The sequence below is a fragment of the Oxyura jamaicensis genome, chromosome 3 (genome assembly GCF_011077185.1).
Source record: "Oxyura jamaicensis isolate SHBP4307 breed ruddy duck chromosome 3, BPBGC_Ojam_1.0, whole genome shotgun sequence".
NCBI classification, from domain to species: Eukaryota; Metazoa; Chordata; class Aves; order Anseriformes; family Anatidae; genus Oxyura; species Oxyura jamaicensis.
In genome coordinates this window covers 54,681,506-54,705,418 of record NC_048895.1, presented here as the reverse complement: position 1 = coordinate 54,705,418, position 23,913 = coordinate 54,681,506, and the positions used below count along the sequence as shown (strand labels likewise).

The window sequence follows — 23,913 nt, the reverse complement described above, 5'->3', positions numbered from 1 at the left end:
TGCTAAAAAAAAAATGAAAGAAAAATGTAACTTAGAGAACAGCTTGCTATCTGAACAATTAACACTGCTTTCACAGAAATGAATTGTATCTCCAGTCAGCTGTCAATAAAGATGACAAGATACAAAATCTTATGAATATTTAAGTCTGAGTTTAAACTACATCTTACTTCCCACTTAAGTTGCCTATTTACAAAAAATGAAAGGGCACCATTGCATTTGCTTTAGTATTACCATTCTAGACATGATCTAGTTAGGCATGATATTTATGAAAAAGGAAACTCTCATGTAAGCAAACATCTGTTTATATGGTAAAATGTTTCCAGTATTTGTATTAAATGAACTCTGGAAGCAATTATAATCCACGTAGACCATTCCCTAATAAGACTTTATCTAATCTCTTCTACAAATAACTCCATTTATATTGCTGTTAATAGTCCACTTAGTGTGCGTGTATATATATATTACATAATTAACATTATTCTTTCCAATAGGTCAAAGATAAAAGTTACCATCTTTGCTTAAAAAATCAGAAAAAACATCAAAACCAAAACTTATTCCAATAAGTATTTCTTTGGAGTATATGCATTACAAGTAATGAAAGTCCTGTTAGTAAGTTAAAAAAAAAAAAAAAAGTTGATTAAATATATAAAAACCTAATGTGATTCTGATTGTGAAACTTAGGAATACAATTACATTTTTGGCTGTCTTTCCATGAAGTTTAATTTAAGGTAACATCTTGCACTGCAAAGAGTGAGGAACCAATTTTGTTGACAAGGCTAAATTTCTGAAATAGAAGACTGTGCCAAAGCAGGCCACTCGTCTCTTACTCTCTAGAAATGACTGACATGTCCCCCAAAATAAAGTGGAGTAATTTCTACGTTGGCAGGAGTTATTCACATCTCTGCTGACTATAACAAAGAAAAGTGTTTGCTTTTTCACATAAGCAACCATCCAAGAGCAGATTCTGATAATTATAGTACTCAGAAGAATCCATGGGTCAGGACTCTTCACACTTAGGCTCTCTGAAAAGCAGTGCTGAAAAGCAGTCTTTACAAAAAATGAAAAATATTATAACTGCTCCACAAAACTGCTTTATCCCCTTCTTGATATTCAATTAGTCTCGCTGTCATGCCCTTCAGTCCTGACTACACAGTACAGATTAACTGTGGACAGGTCTGCACAAGAATCTGCAACCAGATGTCAGGTTCTGCAGGCAGCAGTCCAATAAAATAGCCAGAAAATTAGTTTTCTTTCGCATCCAAATGTAGACTTTATATCCACACAGTCAAATAAGCACTATCACCTATAAATACTTCTATACATGGATAGCATGTCTTCTGTAAAGATATCTCCTGTACACCTTCCCATGAGTTTGCAGCAGGCATTTTACAAACCCTTCTTCATCTATAGATGGCTAAACCCCAGCAGGCTTCTGGCAGGCCACCAAAAGTAAACTGCTGTGCAAATAGCAAGACAGCTAGGGGCTACATGAACCTACATGAACAAAGCGTTCAAGCAGAGTGCTTCTCTGCATATACGCAAGACCAAACCCTCCTGCTGTTACCGCCATCACACATGAGAAAATGCAAATTGGTGAACTGCATTTGTGACATCCGATTTACAGTGACCATCACTCAATGACAACAAACCAGAAATCTGTAGGAAGTAGGTTTACTGCTCCTAGTGATCAAAGAGGAAGTAGGGAAGGAGATCAATGGTGGTTTCTTTGAGTCACGCTAAGCCTGTTGTCAGTTGGATATCCACAAGAAAATCTCAGAGAACGAGGCTGAGACATCAGGTTAGGCACCAGAAGTGCCTAACCAGCCATCTGCACGGGCAGATGTATCTGAATTATTGTCACCACAAGGACAGCAGTGGGCTTTGTTATTCTGCCTTCCGTGACCACTTACTTCTAGTTCTGACTCTGAAGTACTTCGGTTGTTCTGTCAAGGTTTTAAAAGGAAGTGTTCATGTACTGTTTTTTCCCCTCACCTTTTTTTTTTTTTCTACTCTGTATTTTGTCTTTGGGTTATCTCATCCACAAATAAAAATTGAAAACAGCATGGATTGTGACTTCAAAAGCTGCTGACAGGACAAGGTAAACAATACAGCTGTGAAAATTCTTCTTGTGTTTCAGTGGCCTCTTCTTGGAAGTCTTGTACAAGAGACATGCTAGAAACAGAAGAATAATTCAATGCATGCTACTTATATCATAAATAGTTGGCATCCAAAAATAAATAAAATCAATCATGAGAAGCCAACCTATTCCTCCACTGGTGAGGATGTAAGACACTAGGACATGTGCAAAAGAGATTTTAGAGCTTATTTGATATGATCCTCATCATCCGCTATAAAGGAAGACCCAGATCTATTTAAACAACCACTTTGCTCAACCAGGCAAGATGCAAAGTACGAGACCTCCTCAAAGACCAACCGCAAAGTAGTGATAGAACCATTTAGGTGGGATCTAAGATCATCTGGTCCAACCTTTAACCTAGCACTGCCAAGTCCACCATTAAACCATGTCTCTAAGCACTACGAAGTCCTCCAGGGATGGTGACCCAACCACTTCCCTGGGCAGCCTGCTCCAATGCTTCACAGACTTTTCAGTGAAGTTTTTCCTAATATCCATCCAAAACCTCCCCTGGTGCAACTTGAGGCCATTTCCTCCTGTCTTATTACTTAGTGCTTGGTAGAAGAGACCAACTCCCACCTCGCTAAAGCCTCCTTTAAGGTAATTGTAGAGCATGACAAAGTCTCCCTTGGGCCTCCTTTCCTCCAGGCTAAACAAGCCCAGCTCCTCAGATACAGATATTCAGAGAGGACTATATCACAGATGAATATCAGAAAGGTCTTTTAAATCAAAAGAAAAATCTTTGGCAACATACAAAAAGCTGTATGATACAAATCCATTAAAGTTAGAAAGGATGCTTGCAGAATTTCAAAAGAAGGCAAGAACAGACAGCATGAACTTCCTCATCAAAAGGTCCATGTTTCTGCTTTGAATATGACAGCAATTACTATTTGTAAACCCAACCAACAACTTGAGATTTGCAATGTTAGTTTATAAAAAAAAATAACCACCACACTGTTGGTTTCATAACCTTCTGTCCTAGACCAAAGGAGTTAATCTCTTTTTTTTTTTTTTTTTTTTTTTTTTGCAAAAATCTACAATGCTCAAAGAAATATTTTGTATCTTTCAGTGGGAATGAAACTGGCAAACGTACAAGAGATACTCTACTTTCTCTTTTACAAGGATATAGCAATGACACAGACTTATTTTTTATTATTATTTTTTACTGTTTTAGAAAACACTTAATGATAATCAAAAAAGATTTGGAAACTAACTGTGCTAGTTTCCAAAATAGCCTAGAGCTACTCACCCTCCAGAATCAAACTATGCATGGTTGGTAAATCTCACACATAAAACCCAAGGGCTGTCAAACAAGGAAGATAAAATAACCACTCTGGTGACTACATTTCTGATCTAAAATAATGAAGACATAATTCTGTCACTATGAAATGACACAGAAGATATTCCAAAGAATTTTACTAATCACATTATACATTCCTAGAACATGGACTGGAGTTAAAATAAGGCAGTGTGAAAACACAGTTAATAAAGCAGACTTGAAGTGTACCATAATAACTGCTCTAAATCACGTCAGTCAGATTCATTATGGCTATTTAAATCTTGCATCAACAAATAACAGAATATTCAAGAAAATAGGTTTTTACAAACAACTGCCTACTGGTTTAAAGGTGCTGAGAGATCAAGAATTGTTTTAATGTAGGAAGTTTTCATAGAATCATAGAGGTTGGAAAAGACACCAAGATCATCTGGCCAACCATCAGCTCATCTGAAGTTATATACTTCAGGATATCTCCATACAATAAAGATTACTACAAAATTTTCTTTCAATGAAAATGAAGTATTAAAGATAATATACTTAAATCCACTTCAGACATCTTTTTTTTTTTTAAGTATACTTAATATTCACGAACACTTAATTTTTTTGAAACCTAAATATCCTGATAATCAGTAGTTTTTTACTGTAAATTTGAAATACTGAATGCAAACACTTAACTACACAGGAAAACCATGAGATCCCAACGATGTACAAAACAAGAGATCCAGAGATGGCTACTTGTATGTCCAAATTCATTATTAGAATACAAAAATTATGTATAATAATTACAGCCATACCGCTCAATCCAAAAGTGTCTAAATTGCTCCAACAGCAATTTAAGAGATTATTTCCCATAAAGACCCTGATAACTTGTCCCCAAGATGTTTCAAGAGTTTGAGAGAAGCAACTTCCCTTATGCTTGCCATTGTGGATCAGTCTACTGTCCTCCCAGTCAATTCAGGACTGTTCTGGCCTTTGTTTGCCAGTGCTTTCATCACTTGTCTTCCTCTAACTCAAAGTTGCCTTATTAAATTGAGGTTTCCATCATTCGTGCTCATTCCATTGTTAACATTAGACAGGTAAACCTGCTTAGACACGTTAAAAAACAACAACTAAGTAATGGTTCATTGCAATTCATATGCTCAGTAGTGCGAACAGTGATCAGAAGAATGGATTCCATGACTACTTTATATAGGTCAAAACAAGAATTCATGGTTTCACGCTATTCATTTTTAAACTCCCTCTCACAAGTGTTACTGAAACTCACTGGATAATACATATTTTACTTTAAAAATTCAGATATTTAGAGCTCCGTGTATCACGAGCTACATAACTGCTTTGCAAGTTTTTCAGGCTTCATGTCCCATCTTTGATTTTAGTTCAATATATTTAAGATGCCAGATCACACCATTTCTAATAAGATGACTGTATGAACCTCTTTTGTGGCAGAAGAATCCCTTTTCAGGCCCTTAGGACAAGGCAGAACGGCCTCAAGTTATGCCAGGTAAGGTTCAGGTTGGAAATGAGGAGACATTTCTTCTCAGAACAAGCAGTCAGGCATTGGGACGGGTTGCCCAGGGAGGTGGTGGAGTCACTGCCCCTGGGGGTGTTCAAGGAAAGGTTGGACCTGGTGCTTAGGGACAAGGTTTAGAGGGTGATACTGGTGGTAGGGGGACAGTTGGACCAGACGGTCTTGGCGGTCTTTTCCAACCTTGATGACTCTGTATTTCTAAAATGGCTGCAGGTAATCACCTTTTCCCTGCTATATGTCAAGACATAGACAACAACTCCAGGGTTTACAAGAAACTATGCACGAGCTATCTGAAAAATAAGGTAGGCAGGAACTAAACACTACTCTGATTACTTGGTCTAATCTACCCCTACACACCAGAGTCCCTGCAGGCATCAGCAAGCTGTTCCCATCTGCCATTTTACTTGAAGGGGGGAACATAGGGGTTCAATTCTTCTGTATCGCAGAAGTTTAGTACCACTTGTTTCTAAAGAGTCCCCAGGCTTCACAGAAGATGGATTTGGTGTATTGTCAAGACAACTGTATGTTTACTAGTGGAGCATGATTTTTTCCAACTAATAAAAAAATATTTAACTATTTGATTCATATAAAAACAGAAGAGTACATGTTTTATAATAAAATCAGATTTTTCTATTGTATGCAGCAGGACTAGAAAACACCATCTGGTCAGTTTGGTAACCTGCTAAATTTTTCATGTCATTCTCCATTAATTACCTTATCCTAAGACACCAGTGAATATTTATAGATTGATTTATTCCCATATTAATAGTTGATGACAACTCCAAACTCTAGATTTTAGGTTCATATTATAACTATTTTATGAGTCACCAATAGTCCTCCCCCTTCCTTGAGAAGTTAACAAGTTCTCTCTAATATTGCCTGTACATGATAACAGTTATAACATATGAAGCATGAACGCGTTAATTGACAAGTTTCATTCTTCTCAGTACACAGTACAGATGCTTTCCTCTCCCCACCCCTAAAACTACTGCATTATTAATAAAGACATGAAAAAGAAGAGTTTCAGCTAATATCCTTCTAATGTTTTATAGATATATTCCTGAGTAATAGCAACACAGTGACCTTTGGAAGCTCCCAGAAAAGATCAGCTGTATGGGAACAACCTCAGATGAAGCTTCATCTAGCCTGCTTTGTGAAAACTTCTAATGATGGCAACTCCACAACCTCCGTAGGAAATTATTTCAGTCCTTATCCATATTTACACTTGGAAAGTGTTTTTTCCTCAACATCTACTAACCTCTAACCTGAATACTTCCTGCTGCAACTCAAAGTCAGCTTCCTGCCACGTCCCGAGCAATGTGCTGAAGTATTCTTCTGCATATCCAAAGGCAATCACCATAACCCTCTCAGCACTGTCCTCTCTAAACGAAATCCTGACTTTCAAAAGCCATGGCTTTTTGAGGTACATAGGATGTGGGAGGAGTGAAGGGGATGAGAAGGAAGAAATTCTAATGACAAAGAAACTGCCAGTTTCTTTCTTTAGAGAACTTGGTAGGTTCTCTCATTTTAAGAGAGAGAGAAGGGAAGAGATTCAGAAAAAAATTCAAGGCATTTCTCAGTTTAACAAACTAATTTATCATTTATTGAAGAGAAGCAGTACCCAAGGGAAGGCAGCAGCCTTCATTACCTGGTGCGTGTACATCACCTCAAGCACAAGGACTATAAGGAATAAGACAAGTCTCCTGTAAAAAGCAACAGAAAAAAGCACGTGTTCATGTAATTAAGTTAATGCCAGTTCTAATCCACAGTAACAATGTGCGCTGACACTAACAGCATTTAACATTTTTTATATACGTTGTAAGCATTGCCTGTGAATTGTTTAAAATATGTTAAGATTTCAGTTTGGTAGTTTAAGAGAACTGCACTCCAGTCTGAAAAGAGTAACTCGACATAACCTGGTCTCTGCTTGGGTTCTTAGTGCCATATCAGTTATAGTTCAGCAACACTGAAAGAGATGTCCACTTGTCTCAGATTTCTCTTTAGACTACTTTTTTGTTATTTTGGACAAAGCAGAACACAGATAATTTGTTGAACTGCTATCCTGAATCTAACCAAGCAATGCTGCAAGGAGAAATTTACTATTTTGAGGAGTTTCATTTGACTAGGTTGGCCCAGCTAGCAGAGTACAAACTGAAAACAGAGTTTCTGAAGAACAATTTAAAGCTTGAGCATGTGAAAAAGCCTGAAGAAACAAAAAAATTGGGAAGATAACATCTTAAAATACAGTGCATTCCAAGAGATATTTTTGGCTGCAATAAACAAGACCTTGAAGTTGGCCTTCAATTTGTAGCATGAATTGTGTTACAAAACCACATTTCTAGAACACTGCATTTCAGACACTTCTCAGGAAAGGATGCACGATGTTCTTCTCCAGCCAAAAAAAATTATATATATATTTTATATATATATATATTATATATATATATGGCTGCATTTTCAGCGGTCCTTTTCTTCTTTGGAAAGATTCAACCTTGTGTCAAATTCCAGTCTACAGGTACACCTTTATTAACGCGGTGACATAGTTGTGTTCACAAACATAACGTGAGATCTAAAGAAAAAGATGCAGATGATTGGATTCAAGCTTTCCCAGAAGCTAACCTCCCATTTCAAATTAAGTCACAAACAGTGCTTAAATTTCATTGATATTTCACCCTAAGAACAAGACAGTCCCTTTAAACTTCTGTTTTCAAATAGAGGAATTTTTTTTCCTGGATATTTTTGCTTAAAGAAAGATTCCAGTGGAACCTGCCAACACAAGAGAAGACTGCATTCAGCTACCGTAGGGTATGCTCCTCTTTCATTTTTCACAGCTGCTGAAACCTCCTCAGTGTCCTGAGGGTCCTTGCTTTAAGTGAGGGCAGGCAGCGGCACAGTATTGTACACGAAAGGTCAGTAGTTCTGAAATGCATTCACTTCCACTGGTCAGAAAGACGTCTGGACATTGTGACCTTCAGAGCAAGGTTCATAGTTTTTTCCCAGGCTTTGTGCAAGAAAAATAAACCCCAGATGGCAGGGAGCCTTGATAACTAGCTAAGAAAGCAGCCGGTGCCAATCCTATTGCAAAAACAAAACAAAACACCAAACCCTAGCGTAATAATGTAATAATAAATAACAACAAACAGCGAAGCAAAAGTTGCTTTGCTAATCCATCTTGCCAGCTGTTTAGTATAAATTAGTTGTTGGACCTTTTGATTAACACAGCTGAGGAAAAACACAGACTAGGCCAGTGCTGTCACTGGAGAACCAAGCTGACCTCCTCTGTTTCCTACGCTGGCAAATGAACTTTACTCCATTTCAGCCATCAGTGCTATCAGAAGGTGGAGTCATCTTACAAACTGAAAATAAATTTAGAACCATTACATATGACAGCAACAAGGTGCCTTCAAAAGAAACGTGCATCGGAATAAAATACAAGACAGACCTCTCTGTCATCTGCCAATAAACACACTAACATTCATTATTTCATTCATAAAAATGACAACCATTTAGTCTGATTTTTTCATCCTCTGTGTCATGGTTTTGCACTTTGGTTTCAGCCACACCTTTAATAACTTTACTAACCTCTAGCTAACCTAGTAGTGGATTTTCCAACAGAAAACGCCAGGTAGCTTGAAATCAAACTTGCCTGTTGTTCCAAACAAATAACTATACCATGTTTGTTCTTCACTGTGCAAACTGCGAGAAGTCAGCCGAATTACTCAAAACATATTTATTTTGCATTTATGCTTTTATACTACCTTGAGAAGGAGCACAGTCGCATTCCACCTGGCAAGGGGCACAGAAGGCGCACGCACTGCTGTGCCTGAGGGAGCACAAGGTCAGAAAAAGCATTCTGAATTAACAGTGAAAGACAAAGTTTTGCAGACTCCTGCCTACATATAACAAAGATGCAGAATAATCCACTGTCTCATCTGTAATGCAACCTACAAGCCTGCCTTCTAGGTCTGTCCCTCACGAGGACATCTTTGGCCAGAGCCACAGAGCTTCACTGTCAGAAGAGATTAGCACAAGATAAATGAGGAACAGTAAGAAAAGTATTTCAGGGCTGAAAAACACCCACAAAAAATTTTGAAACTCTACAGCACTTCTGGTATTAACAGCTGCCTTTTCTGACCTACTCTTGATATATATATATATGTATGTATATATACATGTATATAAATAACCAAACTCCAAAAAGATAAAAATAATGAAGATCTATGCATCACACTGTCACTCCCAGAGCTCTCAATTCTGTGCTGATAAACTAGGACTGCCGGTGCATCTCCGTGAGCCATTTCAGCATCTCATATCTAATACACATAACCCACAGCGAACATGAATTAGGAGCACCTATTTAACCTCTTCTTGGCAGGATCCCCATCAAATACATCTATCTCCCCATCCAGACAGTTAGCAGTACTGGAAAACAATCATACAAGTTCTAAATGTTAAGGTTACGTCTATTTTAATCAACTCCTCATGTTTCAGCTTAGTAACAATGAAAACACTTCAGCCTCACTCTCAATTTCCATGTGCTAAAACAATCTTACAGGGCTTGGACTGCACAGAAGCCTTACACATGAAAACTGCTTTCTGCACATAGAAAGCACACATTTGGAGGCCAAATACAATCTGGCATTTCTGCCTCGAAATAATTCTCTTTCCCCTTCCATAACCTCATGCCTTCAGAACGTCCACCTTTTCATAACTCAGGGATCTGATAACAGGACAAATTTACTATTCACATTTCTTATGCCCTTTATTTGGCTCATTTTTTCCCTTGAATAGTTACTGTATCATTTAATTTATATGTAATGTATCTTATGTATACAGTATGCATTACATAGCTTACTTTAACACATAACTTTTACAACTGGGAAGTATTTGCATTTTGCTCATTAAAAAATATCAGTAAGAATGCTTTGGGACTGTACCTCAACTGCAAGGGAAAATCTTTCACTTAATCTGATGAACTGCCAGCCTGTACTCCTTTACTGCTGAATTTTAATACCGTGCGGTACTTCCCACACTGCAACGAGTATTTACGGGGGAGGTCATATTCAGGCTTTCTTTTAGAAGCATTTTGTTGCCCCATACCTACATTAATATATTAGATGTTGATTTATGCCTCAGTTATATCTTACGGTAACACCTTCCTTTCTATTCACAAGACTATTACCGCCATGTTTATTTTTCATTTTTAGCCTCTACCAAGAGGTATGTTGGTAGGACAGAATATACATTAGCATTTCAGGGTAATGAAATGCTATGTAACTTAAGTACCCAGCTGTGTAGTTCAACACACAACGTGCTGGACGCATTACCAATAACTGAAAAATCCACTACGCGTATCAAAAGTTATTACTAGCTTATTTATAGGTACTAACCAAACGTGGACATACAACTGTCCCTGAAGTGAAATTAATTTTCAAAACCAAATACTACAGCAGACGTGTCAGCTCCACCTCACTACTTATTTTTTTCCTTCAAACTCTCCTGCAGGCGTCAAAAAATCTTCTGAAACTGTCAGTGTCAGAATATGGAGGCAAGAAGAGAAAGGCACTCATTCTGGAAGCACAGCATAGCTCTTATCTGGCAAGATTGACTTCAATGGCAAGTTTCCATGCTCCTTAAGTCTTTGACCTTTATTTTGCTGTCAAAAAAAATCCTTGCAATAAAGCTGAAATTAAAAGCTTATTTCAACAGTGAGTTAGTTACCTTTGTAACAGATGTTGCCTCAATTAATCTCTTTGTATAGAGCTGAGGAGTTACAAGCCCACGTTCTCCTTCCACAGACGACATTTCGTTGCTGTAACAACATCTAGTGCCAACAACTGTTTAAAAGAATGTTTCAGAAGAGAAAATAAACATACTTTTGCCAAGAACAGTCAAGTATTAGGTAATATCACACCTCCAGACTATCATTTAGCAACCTGAACTGTTGGTTAAAGTTTTCTAGGCTGCAATAACAGAAAGGTATGCGTATTGGGAAGGGCATGTTTATCTTCCAATCAAGCTGGATGTTGGCGCACTACAGTCTCACTTATTGGGATCCAAGCATGTCAGCTGCCTTCCTCATATCAGGCTGTTTTGTTTTATCTCGTTCACAGCCAAATGCCTGTTTCCCAAACTCCTCAAGTGCGAGATGAGGAAAAAAAGCAAAATATTTTATCCCGCCCAATTTTTATACACTTTCCTCTGAAATGCCTATCCACTCCCAGCACACACACACATTTTGATGTACTTAAGTATTGGAAGAGAGGTTCCAGCTTCCAGCAAATTGCATTAAAAACCAGTGCACGGGGTAGCCTCTTCTTAAAATGGTCTGAGGTTCCTTCCATCAGAGCAAAAATATCTTTTACTTTAAAGGTGAACACTCACAGCAGTGGTTGAAACTCTTCTTAGCCTCCCTAGCCCAGGCTAAAGAAAAGAGCCTTCTAAGCTTCATGCCTTGTAAGAGAAGAACGATTATCCTCTCAAGGTCTTATATTGAATTAGATTCATCTCTGTCAGATTTCAGTCCACAGCTTTTTGCCTGTCTCCCGCTCGATAGACGATTCCTTCTGCTCTGATTAGTTTTAGGTGTCTTATTTAACAAAATCATTTTAAAGGCCAATTCTTTTATTGCACTGTGAATAGAGACATCCACTCCAACTGTCTCTTGCATGCAGACCGTTCAATTTTCCATTAACTGCTTTACAATTCTTCCTCCATCTTCCTAAGGTTAAACTTCCAACATTAACAATACCAATCAAACCAAGAAAACAAAAACCACCCAGCTACACAGCTGAATGAAACTGAAGAAACAGGCAATTTCCCCAGGTCATTTGCTGTCTCATCTGAAGCGTGGCAGAAATGGCAAGGATTATGAGAATACTCTTTTCCCGGTTCAGCTTCGAATATATTTTGAGCCAACTCAGCTGTTTTCACACAAAAGCAGGTGAAGAAGTGCTCATGCAGCTTTTTTCCATGGGCTTTCTTGTTGAAGCCATGCAATACGTTGGCTCCACAGTCTGGCTGTGGGGAACTGAGACTACATGGGCAGGGATGCAGGAAGGACTGCATCAGCTATTGCCTCTGTGTTGTGTTACAGAATTGGGTATAGTGTTTTAACAACAGCAAAATTACAAAAAGCAAGACATGAACAACTAAGAAGCACTTAATGTGTTATTTAAAAGATGCTACAACTCAGTTTTCTTAACTACTATCCTGTTTCCTTTGGAAACAGAATACAGTGAAGTAGTCAAAACTGTAGATTCTCCTTAGGCAACCAGCAGCCTAAAGATGTGCTGCTTGCACTCACACAGACACCAAACAACAAACAGACTACATAGCTAAGTTCCTCGGGTTGGGGTACAATTGCAAGCCATAGCTAGGATGACCTGGCAATCTCCTCACTCACTTCTCCGTGTCTTTACACTAGGAAAAATATTCTGAGTTTTCAGGTAGTCAGCTCAAGGATGTAAATAAGCAGACATTTGTTCTCTGTGTGGGCAGAAGGGGTGGATAGGCTTTCTGCAGGAAGTGAACTTCCTCAACTGGTTCACCATTGGGTGGGGTGAAGAGCCAGGCAAGAGAAGTAATATCTAAGGCCTGGAAAAGCATAAGAGGTGGCTCCATCCTTTTCAGCAGCCTATGGTCATTAGATTGGTGTCGCTGCCACTGAATCTGCTAAATAGAGAGGACGTTCCTATGAATTGCTCCAAAACTTTGCTTGAATTCCTGAACAGTAAGAATACAGCCCCATCCCCATATGGAAAAAAAAAAAAAAAAAAAAGGCAGAGAGGTCTACAGGTACGAAGATCACCCTGAAAACAGTGCTTTAAATATGTGGTACAGGGAGATGTGCCTTTGGCTTCCACCAGCCCCAGGGAAACTTAACAGTGCTGTCAAAGGATGTAGAGGTTCAGTGTACTTCACCCAAATAAAATACATCGATTCATTTATACTTTCTCTTCCTTTAATTTTATTTGTAACACAGTTTGTAATCCAGAACTGGACACCTGTCTTACTAGAAGTATTTTTTTAAGCAAATCAATGTTTAAAAGGAGTTTGGATTAATCTGACATATCCCAGGTGGTACCCTGCCCCAAAGATAACAAACCCAGCCTTCGCAGCTTTTCAGACAAACCACTTCATCATTTGTGTCTGAGAGCCCAGAAGCTGAACATCTCATTAAAGTGGAAGGCTCAGTCTGATGCTGGAAACATCCAGCAGCAGGCTGGAGGAGGAAGCTGAACCTGCAGAATGTGAACAACTGCTTGAACCAGCTCAAGCACTAAGAGAAAGACCCCATGATTTTACACAGCTGCACAATGATATAGGCAAATGCAATATAAATCACAAAAACTCATGGGAAAAAGAAGTGTGTATTCATCCCTTCCACACAAAGGGGAAAAAAATAAGTCTTTCCCCTTGACCTTTACTCCCTCCCTACCTCTTCCACAGCAACAGCGGCACTATTGGGCTATTAAAAGCAGACTAGTGGCTAGGGAAGTTAGATGGAAGGAAAGAAAAGTTCAGAAAATTTAAGTGAGATACAGACAAACTGATGAACTCAACAATTGCATTCAGGGACATTCTTCAAGAGTGAAATTGATTTTATTTAAAATCACTGCTGCTGTTTACTTGATAAAACACCAATACAATTCAGCATAAGCCAGAGGGATAGCAGAAGACAGAACTTGATGGGGAATGGTAGCTAAGTCAAAGAAAGCGAGAAAAAAAACGTACCCGAATTCTTGGAAAATCTGCTTTGAACTGAGAAAGCTATATTCAAAAGTAAGAAAAGAGGGGTTAGAAAGAAATATTTCACTTCTAAAGTTCTAAATTCTATTGGACTAAGGCCTAGAATTCAAATCCTAAAATGATGATGCTGAACTAAGTTCTCGTGAAATATGCATGTAATAAGTGGGTTCTTCGGAACAGAAACAAGATTAAAATTACCTCCCTACATATACTTTTTGCTGTCTTATAGGAAGAAGTTGTCAGAATTACCACAGATAATACAGAATGGCTGAGGCAGGAAGGACCTCGGGCTATCATTTACTCCAACCCCTCCGCTCAGAGCAGGAGCAGCTAGATGAGGCTGCTCAGGTCTGTAGCTGGACAGGTTTCAACATCTCCATAGCCTCTCTAGGCAACCTGTGCTCTCTGGGCAAACAAACAACAACAAAACCCCTTTTTCTCATGTTTAAATATACTTCATTTTGTGTTCATAGTCTTGTCTTCCCATTGGTCACCACTGAGAAGAGTCAGGTGCTCCATTTTGTTTTGTTTTTGTTATTTTAACTTCCCCTCCCACAGTGAGGTACTTACACACACTTTAGTAACATCCCTCTGAGTCTTCTCTTCCCCAAGGTAATCCAGCGAGGCAAACCAGAAGTGAATATGCTTCCTACAGAGCATACTCCAATCTTTATAACATACCATACAACACATTTTATGTACCAGTCTACTCAGAGCCATGATCCAAGTTTACTTTGTTTCCCCATCCAATGCCTGCCCAGCTCTGGAGAGAGTTCAGATGTTGTCCGATTCTAAAAGTATCTTAAAAGTTGTATTTTGTCACCATATAGAAGCATTGTGAGTGACAGCCCTGAATAAACCATGTACATGTAAAGAAACTTTACTGCAGAACAACAATACTGATGCAAGAGAAATCAATACTACTCCAGCTTTTACTCTTCTTCTTGCTTTTAACTGTTTTGCATAGCTCCACCTGCGGAAAAAAATAGAACTCTTCCACATTCTATTACAACACTAGAAAGCCCTTTTTACCAAGAAGACCGCATTTACTAAGAAACATCTGTATAGATAGCTATGTCATGAAAAGCCACACCATGAATGCAAACAAGCACACCAGTGAAATTTAAGTACGGGCTGCTCTTACACTTGCTTCTTCCCTCAAACATGGCATTCATAACCAGGGGGGTATCTGACAACTGTACTGGACGCACACAAGCAGGACTAATGTTCCCTGACATCCAGACATCTCAATGGGGAGAGTACACAAAATGTATTGCTATCAGTAACAAAAGTTTTGTACAATGTCTCATTTCTATTCCTTTTTCGATGGGGGGAAAAAAAATCCTTGCCAATGGCATTTAACCTACATCCATAACTCCTAGTAATATACTGAGTGATTATACCAAAATAATAAATTCTAATATATCTGTTCCTTACTCTTAAGTTCTTAGGAACCAAGATGTATTGATATGTATAACAAGCACTTAATAAAAATACACACTGATTTCATATATTCACTCAGTACAAACAATATAACACTTATCTTGCTTTTAAACTCTAACACAAAATTCCCAAACTGCAGATTTTGCATGTCTTAACTTCCGAGTTCAGGGTCTCACTTTTCAATTTCATTCTCCATATTATACTGAATCTCCTGCAAGTATTTTCATTAAAAGAGCAGAGCTACCGCACATTCACCACGATAAATGCATTCTGCCAGTATTCACTGCAGTTACCACCTTAAGGGGAGGGCAGGAGTGGAAAAACAAAACAAAAACAGCTGTGATCTCATTAGCCAAGCTCATTAGGTAAGACCTCATTAGCCACCATCCCACAATAATGTGAATAAACCCTGCAGACACTAATGAAAAGGAAGCAATCACAGACCAAAAGCCAAATAATCATATAGCGCTGCAGCCCACTGTCAACCAAGCAGTTAAAGTGCTGGAATGAAATTGGGCAAGATACTCAGCGAGGCACACTGCTGAAATCCCACGGTCAGGCTTCTCAGGCACAGAGCATCCCTCACCTCATGCCAGCAGCACAAACAGGAGCTCTGGGTGCATCAAAGCCTCTTCCAGTATGAAGATGTACAACTGAGTAAGGAAGAGGGTGTCTAAAACAAAACTGAAACTCCAAAATGCTTTGGCTTTCCTTCTGATAATTTGGCCTAAGAAGTCCTCTAAGTAAGTTTTTAATGTTAATAACATTTGATATTTCCACAATGTGAGAAAAAGAAAGACAATTTTATTTTTTGGCTATTACACATTGCCTTATCTTGATTTTGGTCTGTTTCTTCAGTTTGTAAACAGTTTAACTGCTTTACAGTTTTTGTATTAAGTTCTAAAAAAAAATGCTATAATTATACTGAGTTTAATAAACTTTGGTATTTCCAGCTGACTTCAGGGAATTTTTCCCCATGCACAAACCTTTGTTGGGAGTCTGGAACTTTAGTGATCATCTACTACTGCAGCTTGACTTCACTATAAGAATCACCAGTCAGGATAACAAAAGTTTCCTAGATAACGTTGTTGATATAACAGTTTAAGCATTTTGATACTATTATCATTAGTGTCCCAGTATTTCAAGATTGTTTTTGACTAGGCTATTTTGAAACAACCACGCAGCTTAGAAAGTTAAAAATATTCTCACAGCTTTCTCTTCTTCTGAAGTCATCTTCAGTTTCTCATTACTTAGTTCACATTTGAACGTTCAGAGTAGCAGTTTAAATCTGCACTAGGATAGAGCCTCCTTTCCAGTAGAAAGATAGTATAGAAGGCTTTTTTTGATGTTGTTTTAACTACCTAAAAGATAGCTGTTAAAAAGGAATTTGTTTTGAAATGTCCAGTTCAAATTTCAGCGTATCAGTTCCTATTGAATCTATGAGTCTAGACATTTTTAACAAAATATTTTTTTCTGCCCAAAAAAAGGAGTGAAAAGAGTACTTTTGTTCGAGTTCTACACAGACTAATAATTTATCTTTTCTTTCTAAAGGATGACAACTTCTCAGTCATCCAAAGGCCAGCTCATCATCTATATACTTTATATTTCATATGAAATGCCATTTATAAAACAGTAATGCAACACAGCTATTACAGAAAATAAATCATGTAACAACACAGGTATTTTTTCCACTATGAATCCAAATTTAAAAATGAGTAAAAAGCATTTTACATGAAGCTAAAAATGTAATATGGTCCCTGGGAAAATGACTTAAAAATGAAAAAAATAAACAACACATTTCCTTCAAACAAAGTACGAAAATTACCGAAGGGTGGACTTTAGAGGAGTCCCAGATCATATCACATGGGAATGCTAGTAGAAATTAGTTTTTCCAGTAATGTAAATCTCCGCATGCTAGTCTCTAGAAAAGACACTCACTACCCACTTGTTAACATAAAGGAGCAGCAGTCCTTTCTCAAAAAAATCCAAACCAAAACAGACATGCTATACAGCTTACATGGATATAAACCACAAACTTCTGAGTGATTAATTGAAATAGATTTTTAATCAAACAACTTCCACAAAATTACAAGTCTTATCTCACAGTTTGGAGGCTGAAGACATACAGAAGTATTATGCAAGAGCAATGGACATCTGAAGACGTAAAGGTAAGACCAACCAAACTTTTGAAATGACCTATTTCTCACTCTGAAATGGATACCAAGAATCAAAGCTGAGAATTTACACCTACCTACAGCAACCACGCTGAGCGACAACAGAAGCACACTGTCCCCCACCACGCTGCTGTGTAATTTTCACTCTTCCTTTTGGAGAAAGAGACATCAAGCAAAGGAGACCACAGACCTTCACATTTCACTCCACAGATGCACATGCATCAACGATCAAAAGCCATACAGTAAGTTCCTCGAGGTCCTGAGAGGACATGGTGTCTGAAGAGCCAACATTACTTCCCACACACTGCTATATTCTCTATTTTCATGTCCCTCCACCCCCACAAAGAAAAGGGGGAAAAAAGTGGAGAAGCTGAAGCTGAAATATAAGTAGAACACTAAGTGAGAAAGGAGTAAATTAAAAGATCAAAAATTATGTTTAAAAGATGATTCTCTATGGAGTAATATAAGGCCATCAAAAAAGTAATAATAATTAAAAGCTGCTTAACATTTCACTGTCTTTTGGAAAAGGAGTTAAAGTGTTACAAAACCATAAAAATGCCTCCGCAGTTTCAGAGGAACTAGAGAATGCATGATTTCCAAAAATAGGAGAGGTTATCCTTCTGTTATCCTCATAGAATTTTACTCTGGGGAAAAAAAAAAAAATGAAGAATTTAATAATTATCCATTTCCAGATAAAAAGACCTAGCCTTGAAACACAGAAGCGCACGGCCTAATATCAAATGCTACTGGTATATTTCCAGGTAAAAGTATTTAATTTTGTATCATATAATTCATTCAAAGCAGGTTTAAAAGCTTAAACAAGCTTACCTGCTCAGTGAAGTGCTACTTTGAAAGAGGCTAAAACAAAACTGCTCCCTTTTGGCCAGAGAGAAACTACAAGTGACGTATTCTCACAGAACCTTGAAAAAACGTAGAATATATGAAGTAAGCAAGCTTTTTGTAAGCAAGGAAAGGAAAATCACCTGTCAAGGAAAACAGTGTTAAATAGACTTTGCCCCTGAAAGACATTTGAATCTGACAGTTAATATTTTCAGGGTAAATTAAGTGCAAAGAATAAACAACAGCTGGTCAGAATGCATTATGAATTTGCCATATCATTTGGTAGATCTATATAAACTATGTACAAGAAGTAAACCCAAAAGATTAGCCTTATTGCATTCCATGTCTTTTTCACTAACGTGGCAAATTGAGAAATTGAAATATTGCTGTTTTCATTTTAATGACATTTTTTGCACAAAAAATGAGGGAAAAAAACACCTATTCATCATTGCTTTTGCCTATGCCATTAAGCAGTACTAATCAGCCTTCCATAGGAAAGGATGCAGTTCTCCATTGAACAATCATTTTAGTTTCTATGTTGTAATTTTCACTTTAAAGGCCATCTTGACATCTTCAGGAGGAAGTGTCCTGCGAGCTTGTCGTAGCCTTCAACAGGTGAAGTCAGAACTGGTGGCACTTCCTTCTAAGCAACGTGCAGTTGACTTACATCCTACAGTGACCACATCCTTAATGTACTCAAAAGCAGAGGAAGAAAGATAATGGAGGCTAATAGATGGAGCACGTGCCACCTCCTTGGAATACAGCCTTGCACTAAGAACCCACATCTTGTAAGAGCACGAAGCCAGAGACGAAGATGCCTGTTGATGCCACGGTGAAAACACTCCGCTTGCTAACATCGGTGTTTACACACAGAGGCTCGTCGCAGTGAGCAGCAAGTTGCACCACTTTACCGTAGCGCGTGCTATAGGAGTTCAATATTGAACCACCTACATCGCATCAGAAAGCGTGACTCACGAATGTCCTCCAGTCACACTGGTTTTCAAAGTAGGAGGGATGGAAGAGGTTGCCAGCAACCATAAGAGCAGATAGGAAGCAATGATTGGTACACACAGGCGCATGCACAATCTCAGTTTAAGTAATTTTCCAACATCCACCTGTGGGAAACAGTGCAATTACACAAATGCCCACCAAAATCACGTTTTAACTAGCTCAGAAAAAACCTCTCTAGTCAGCTGAATCAGTGCAAGCGTCAAATTATATCAGAAGTGATAGTGCTGTGACTCACAGTTACAGAGAAAAGAGCTGCACTGCTTCAGCCCTGCCGGCATCCAGCCATCTGTTCCAACCTTCTCCGAGTTACTGACCCTGCAACAGAGCTGGCAGAAGAAAACCTGACAGTGCCCAAGCCAGTTCTGTTCCGTCGACATCCTCACACACATCCATCTTTCATCGGAAGCCTGAACCAAAGCAGCTCCGGTGCAGACACTGTCCCTCCTGTGCCTGCTCCAAGGAGGAGCTGTGCTGGCAGCCAGGGGCAGCTCACAGCAGCAGAGCTCACAGCCCATCCAGCACAGCTCCGAACTAGTGAAGCTTCTGCATCCATATGAGACTTGCCATTTAACAAGATGCCTGTTTTACACATCTTCCTGTGTTAAATATGCCATTTAGCCTCCTTGCTGCTTTTCTGTAACCTACAGTAGCCCAAAGGACCCTAAGCATTAAGTGTTCTCTTCCCTTTCGAGAATGCACACCTAACTGAATGAAAGCAGTAAGTATGAAGTGCCTTAATTTTCCCTTTATTTATTGCACCAATAAAGGGCTTTACATATATGCAAACACAGTGGCTGAATGGACTAGGCACAGCAGTAATATCTGCCCTTCAGTTACTGATGCTATCTTTGCTCTCGGGAAAGGAATTTGTTTTCCAAGCTTGTCATGCAGATACTTAAATATGAGCACTGAATAGTTTTTTTAAAAAACTGCGTCTCTGTATAATGGGGCAAGGAAAAGCAAAGTCCATCATGAAGCCAAATTTGCAAGAAAAAGAAAGAAACATCATAAGGTTAGAGTCAGGAACTGTATTTCCAAGATAAAGTAACATACCCAAATTTTAAAGACAGATTGAAGAGAACTGTGGTGCTTAGTCCTGAGCATTTTGAAATAGACGTAATTTTTAAGAGTACATCAAGCACAACATCTCTGTTGGGTCCCCAAAGTACTTTCAATACATCATGTTATATTTAATAGACAGGTTACAGAAACAAAACTGCTTATTTGCATTTCCTTCCTTCAGAAGCAGAGAAAGATGCAGCAATTAGACTGGAACTGCTTGGAAGCTTAAGGTGTTGGGTTTTTTTTGTTGGTGGTGTTTAGTTTTTAAAGCTAAATCTCTTTGCAAATGAAAAAGAATAGTGAAATGTCAAAAGGAAGAAGTAGTGATGTACCTGGCATATCGGGGAGAAAAACACCAACAGAGAGAAAGGAATAAAAGCAGCAGAAAACAGGAAGTGGAAAAAAAACGTAGGCAGGAAAAAACACAGAAGCATAAATATGAAGAAACATGAAGATTACAAAGGCATGATTCAAAGTCAAAAGCTATGCAGGTCAAGATGTGTTTGCTTTTGGAGAGCTACAATTTGTTGATTCAGTAAAATGCATTTCTACCCTGGAGATGAGTTGAAAGCACATGAAATAGCTCTGGATGAATGGGTGTCAGAGCAAAATAAGAGGTACAGGAAGAGATGACGTTAGAGGAACAAATGAAGCCAAAAGGATACAGGACAAGCGTTTGTTAGCACGACTCTTTCTCAGGAATCAGCTGTCAGGTTTATCTCTTTCCTACTCCCCCTCTTCAATGCCTGCAACTGGGGAATGACTTGGAATGTCAGTACCTGTTTTCCAGTTTCCAAAACCCAAGTGCACAAAGTCCTTTCTTCCAGCTGTAGTGAAGAACAATTGCAAGAACATACACAATAACTTCCTCTTCTCTGAGAGCTTCACCTTACAGTTCAGACACACAGGCATACACCCATTTAAAAATCACTTGGGCCCACGTGTACACAAAAGGACTGAAGCACTTTGCTATCACATAAATGGCTGGCGGAGGAGCAGCTTCCTAACCAAACCAGTTAAATAACAGAAGTGACATTCTAACAACTAAAGATGTTCTCAGCTGATCAATAAGTGGCAACTTCAGACCATTAAGATGTGATACAATGAGAAACTGCTTCAGAATAACACATTTTAAGCAAGGAGAGTCTCCTCTTTTCTTTATAACCTTATCAAGCTTTTGTAGTTCAAACACTGCAAACATTCCCACTGAACACCATTCCCAGTCTCAGAGTTGAAGGGATTTGGTATTGGTTTTTTGATTTTGCCTTCAGAGGATGCACAATAATTCCAGCATAAGTGCTTTTTAAACACCAAACCTACCTTATCATTATTGTAAAAATTAAATATCATTGCTGCCCTCTATTTTAATTTCCTTAAAAGAAGAGTGCAAGTGATACAAGAATGACTCAAGAGCAATACACATGCTTTTGCTCATACAGTTATATAAAGCCAAAGATTTCTCCTTGCTTCAAGACTTCGGGATAGAAAAAGCACCAGTTTTGTATCAAAATGCTGTAACTTGACTCCAAACGTGGTTCATCGCATACAGTTACACTGCAGATAAGCTCAAAGACACAATACCAGTTGGAGCGTTCGAGTCTCAGAGAGCACATAACTCACGGTGGTAATGAAATCAGGTGACGAAGAGCTAGCGGCTCATCCTGCTCTAGCAGTTCTGAATCACGCTCCTGCAGAGAATATTTCTCTCTGAAGGATCAAAGTGTTAAAACACATAAATAAGCTGTAAATGGTGGTTTGGCAAATAAGATTTACACGTTTACAATAAAACACTACACTTTTGATCCTACATTTACATTCTGGTGTTTGTGGGAAGTCCAGCACTTGCCTTTGGAGGCTCTAGTGAAGGTGATGAGACCACACACAGACGTGAATCTCAGCCCACACAGAAAACCTTTCCAAAATTAGGCCTAATCACACCAACCAGAACAGAGTAACAGCCAGTCCTGATGCAATACTATCAGCAGACACCTTCAATACCCCTTTAAAAACAGGAAAGGAAGTACACGTGCAGTAAATGGACACCATCATCCACTGTGCTATTGCAATTCATCAAAGGATGCTCAAGAAGTTTCATAATGTCTGCGGAAGACTTACCCCTCTAACCCCTCTAACATCACCACCCCTCTAACATCACCAGGAGCCCATTGAAGACAATTCACCTGAGGAATTCATAGACACCTTTTCCGGTCACAGAGATTTAAACTCTGATCACCTGCTGAGCATTTCTACCTTCTTCAATGCTACTAGTATGTTACGATTGTCTTCTACATCTAACTGGCACAAGTCAGAGTTTGCTAATGTCGCTATCTTTCTTTAAAGGCATCAAGCAGTTATCTATGCTGTTCAACTGTATCGTTTCTTTTTTTTCCTGCCACAAACCACAAATCAAGCTAGGATATTTTTAAACAGGTGAAGCAGGATGGTATCTTTAAAAAGAATTCAGTAGTTCCTATAGCAAGTATTTTAGCAGTCTAAGCACCATTGTAACTCAGTGCTTTAAATAACCAAATAAAAGGTGAACTGCATTTTACGTATCAAGTACCTAATTACTGGCATGCACACTTAATTTAGCCGCTCCAATATAATTGCAAAAAATCAGTACTTTAGATTTGCTGGCACTGTGTCTTGACTTGATAGAGATGAAAAAGATTCCTGAAGAGCCACAGCAACAGAGAAAAAGGCCCTAAGAGGATGCAAGAAACCTCCTTGAAAAATTAATCCAAAACTCTAAGACAAACATCACTTCCATTAAGACCAACCTCACATACAACAAGTTGCCATCACAAACAAAGTAATGCTGTTACCTAGTGGTGAAAAGCTAGGTACATACAAAATTGTGTAGCTCTGCCTTTAATTTAACTAACCTGGCATTCTTGTCCACAAGCTATTAAATGACTTCAAGAAGGAAAAGATGGGAAAAAAGAAAGATTTATGAGCTAACAAAAGACACTGCTTTCCTTGCACTCGGTTCTGTGACAAAAGGTCAGTATTTTTGCACCTGCCGGTTTTGATTCTAATCAGAGTTACTGACGGATAAGCAGCTACCTCATTTCCTGACTGTCCCAAACCTGTTGTTTTATGCTCCTCTTGCAACAACAGCTGGAAATCTGCAGTATAAAAGCAGTACCGCCTTCATCCTCAGAGCTGAGCTTTCCACGGAGCACAGTAATGAAAACAGGACCGCATGCCCCTCAGCACCTTACCAGAACACATTCTCAGTTACATAAACCGACGGTAGCTGATTTCAGCCAGCACCCCCTATGACATCTGGATAAGTATGTTTATGTTGCTTTCAGTCAGCAAGTAAATAGCTACAGGAAGAGAGCCAAGACATGAAGATTTTAACGTCACTTACTCAAATGCAAAGAAGAGTCCACTGGTGACCAAGATGAGAACAAGAGTCAGGTAGAAGACTCCAGTCTGTCGAGCCATCATGATCCTCCCATTGCAGAAGAACTTGTTCCTTCCAGGAAAAACCTCCCATTTTCTCTTGGGAGCTGTTTTCTTTTTCTTATGGGGAGACTCCATGGGAGACGAAGAGCTGTGCGTGCTGATCTGACTGTATTCGCAGTCTTTCATGGGCCCACTGCCACCTCCAGGAGTCATCAAGAGAAAGTAAAACGTGGGGAGAACCCCACCAAAAAGTATACACAATATATATATAGCGTGC

At 38.7% G+C, this 23,913-nt stretch overlaps 1 protein-coding gene across 5 annotated transcripts in view; it reads right to left on the bottom strand.

The window, feature by feature from the left end:
* ZDHHC14 (zinc finger DHHC-type palmitoyltransferase 14) overlaps nt 1–23,913 on the bottom strand; it is a 105,714-nt gene extending 81,801 nt beyond the window's left edge. For 4 of the 5 annotated variants that reach the window (XM_035320147.1, XM_035320149.1, XM_035320148.1 and 1 more), the window contains exon 1: nt 23,599–23,910. In XM_035320147.1, the coding sequence (XP_035176038.1) occupies nt 23,599–23,849 (251 nt within the window). In that variant the 5' untranslated portion in view covers nt 23,850–23,910. Of the gene's footprint in view, nt 1–23,598 lie in introns of all 5 variants that reach the window. The other variant, XR_004749083.1, reaches the window with a different exon arrangement.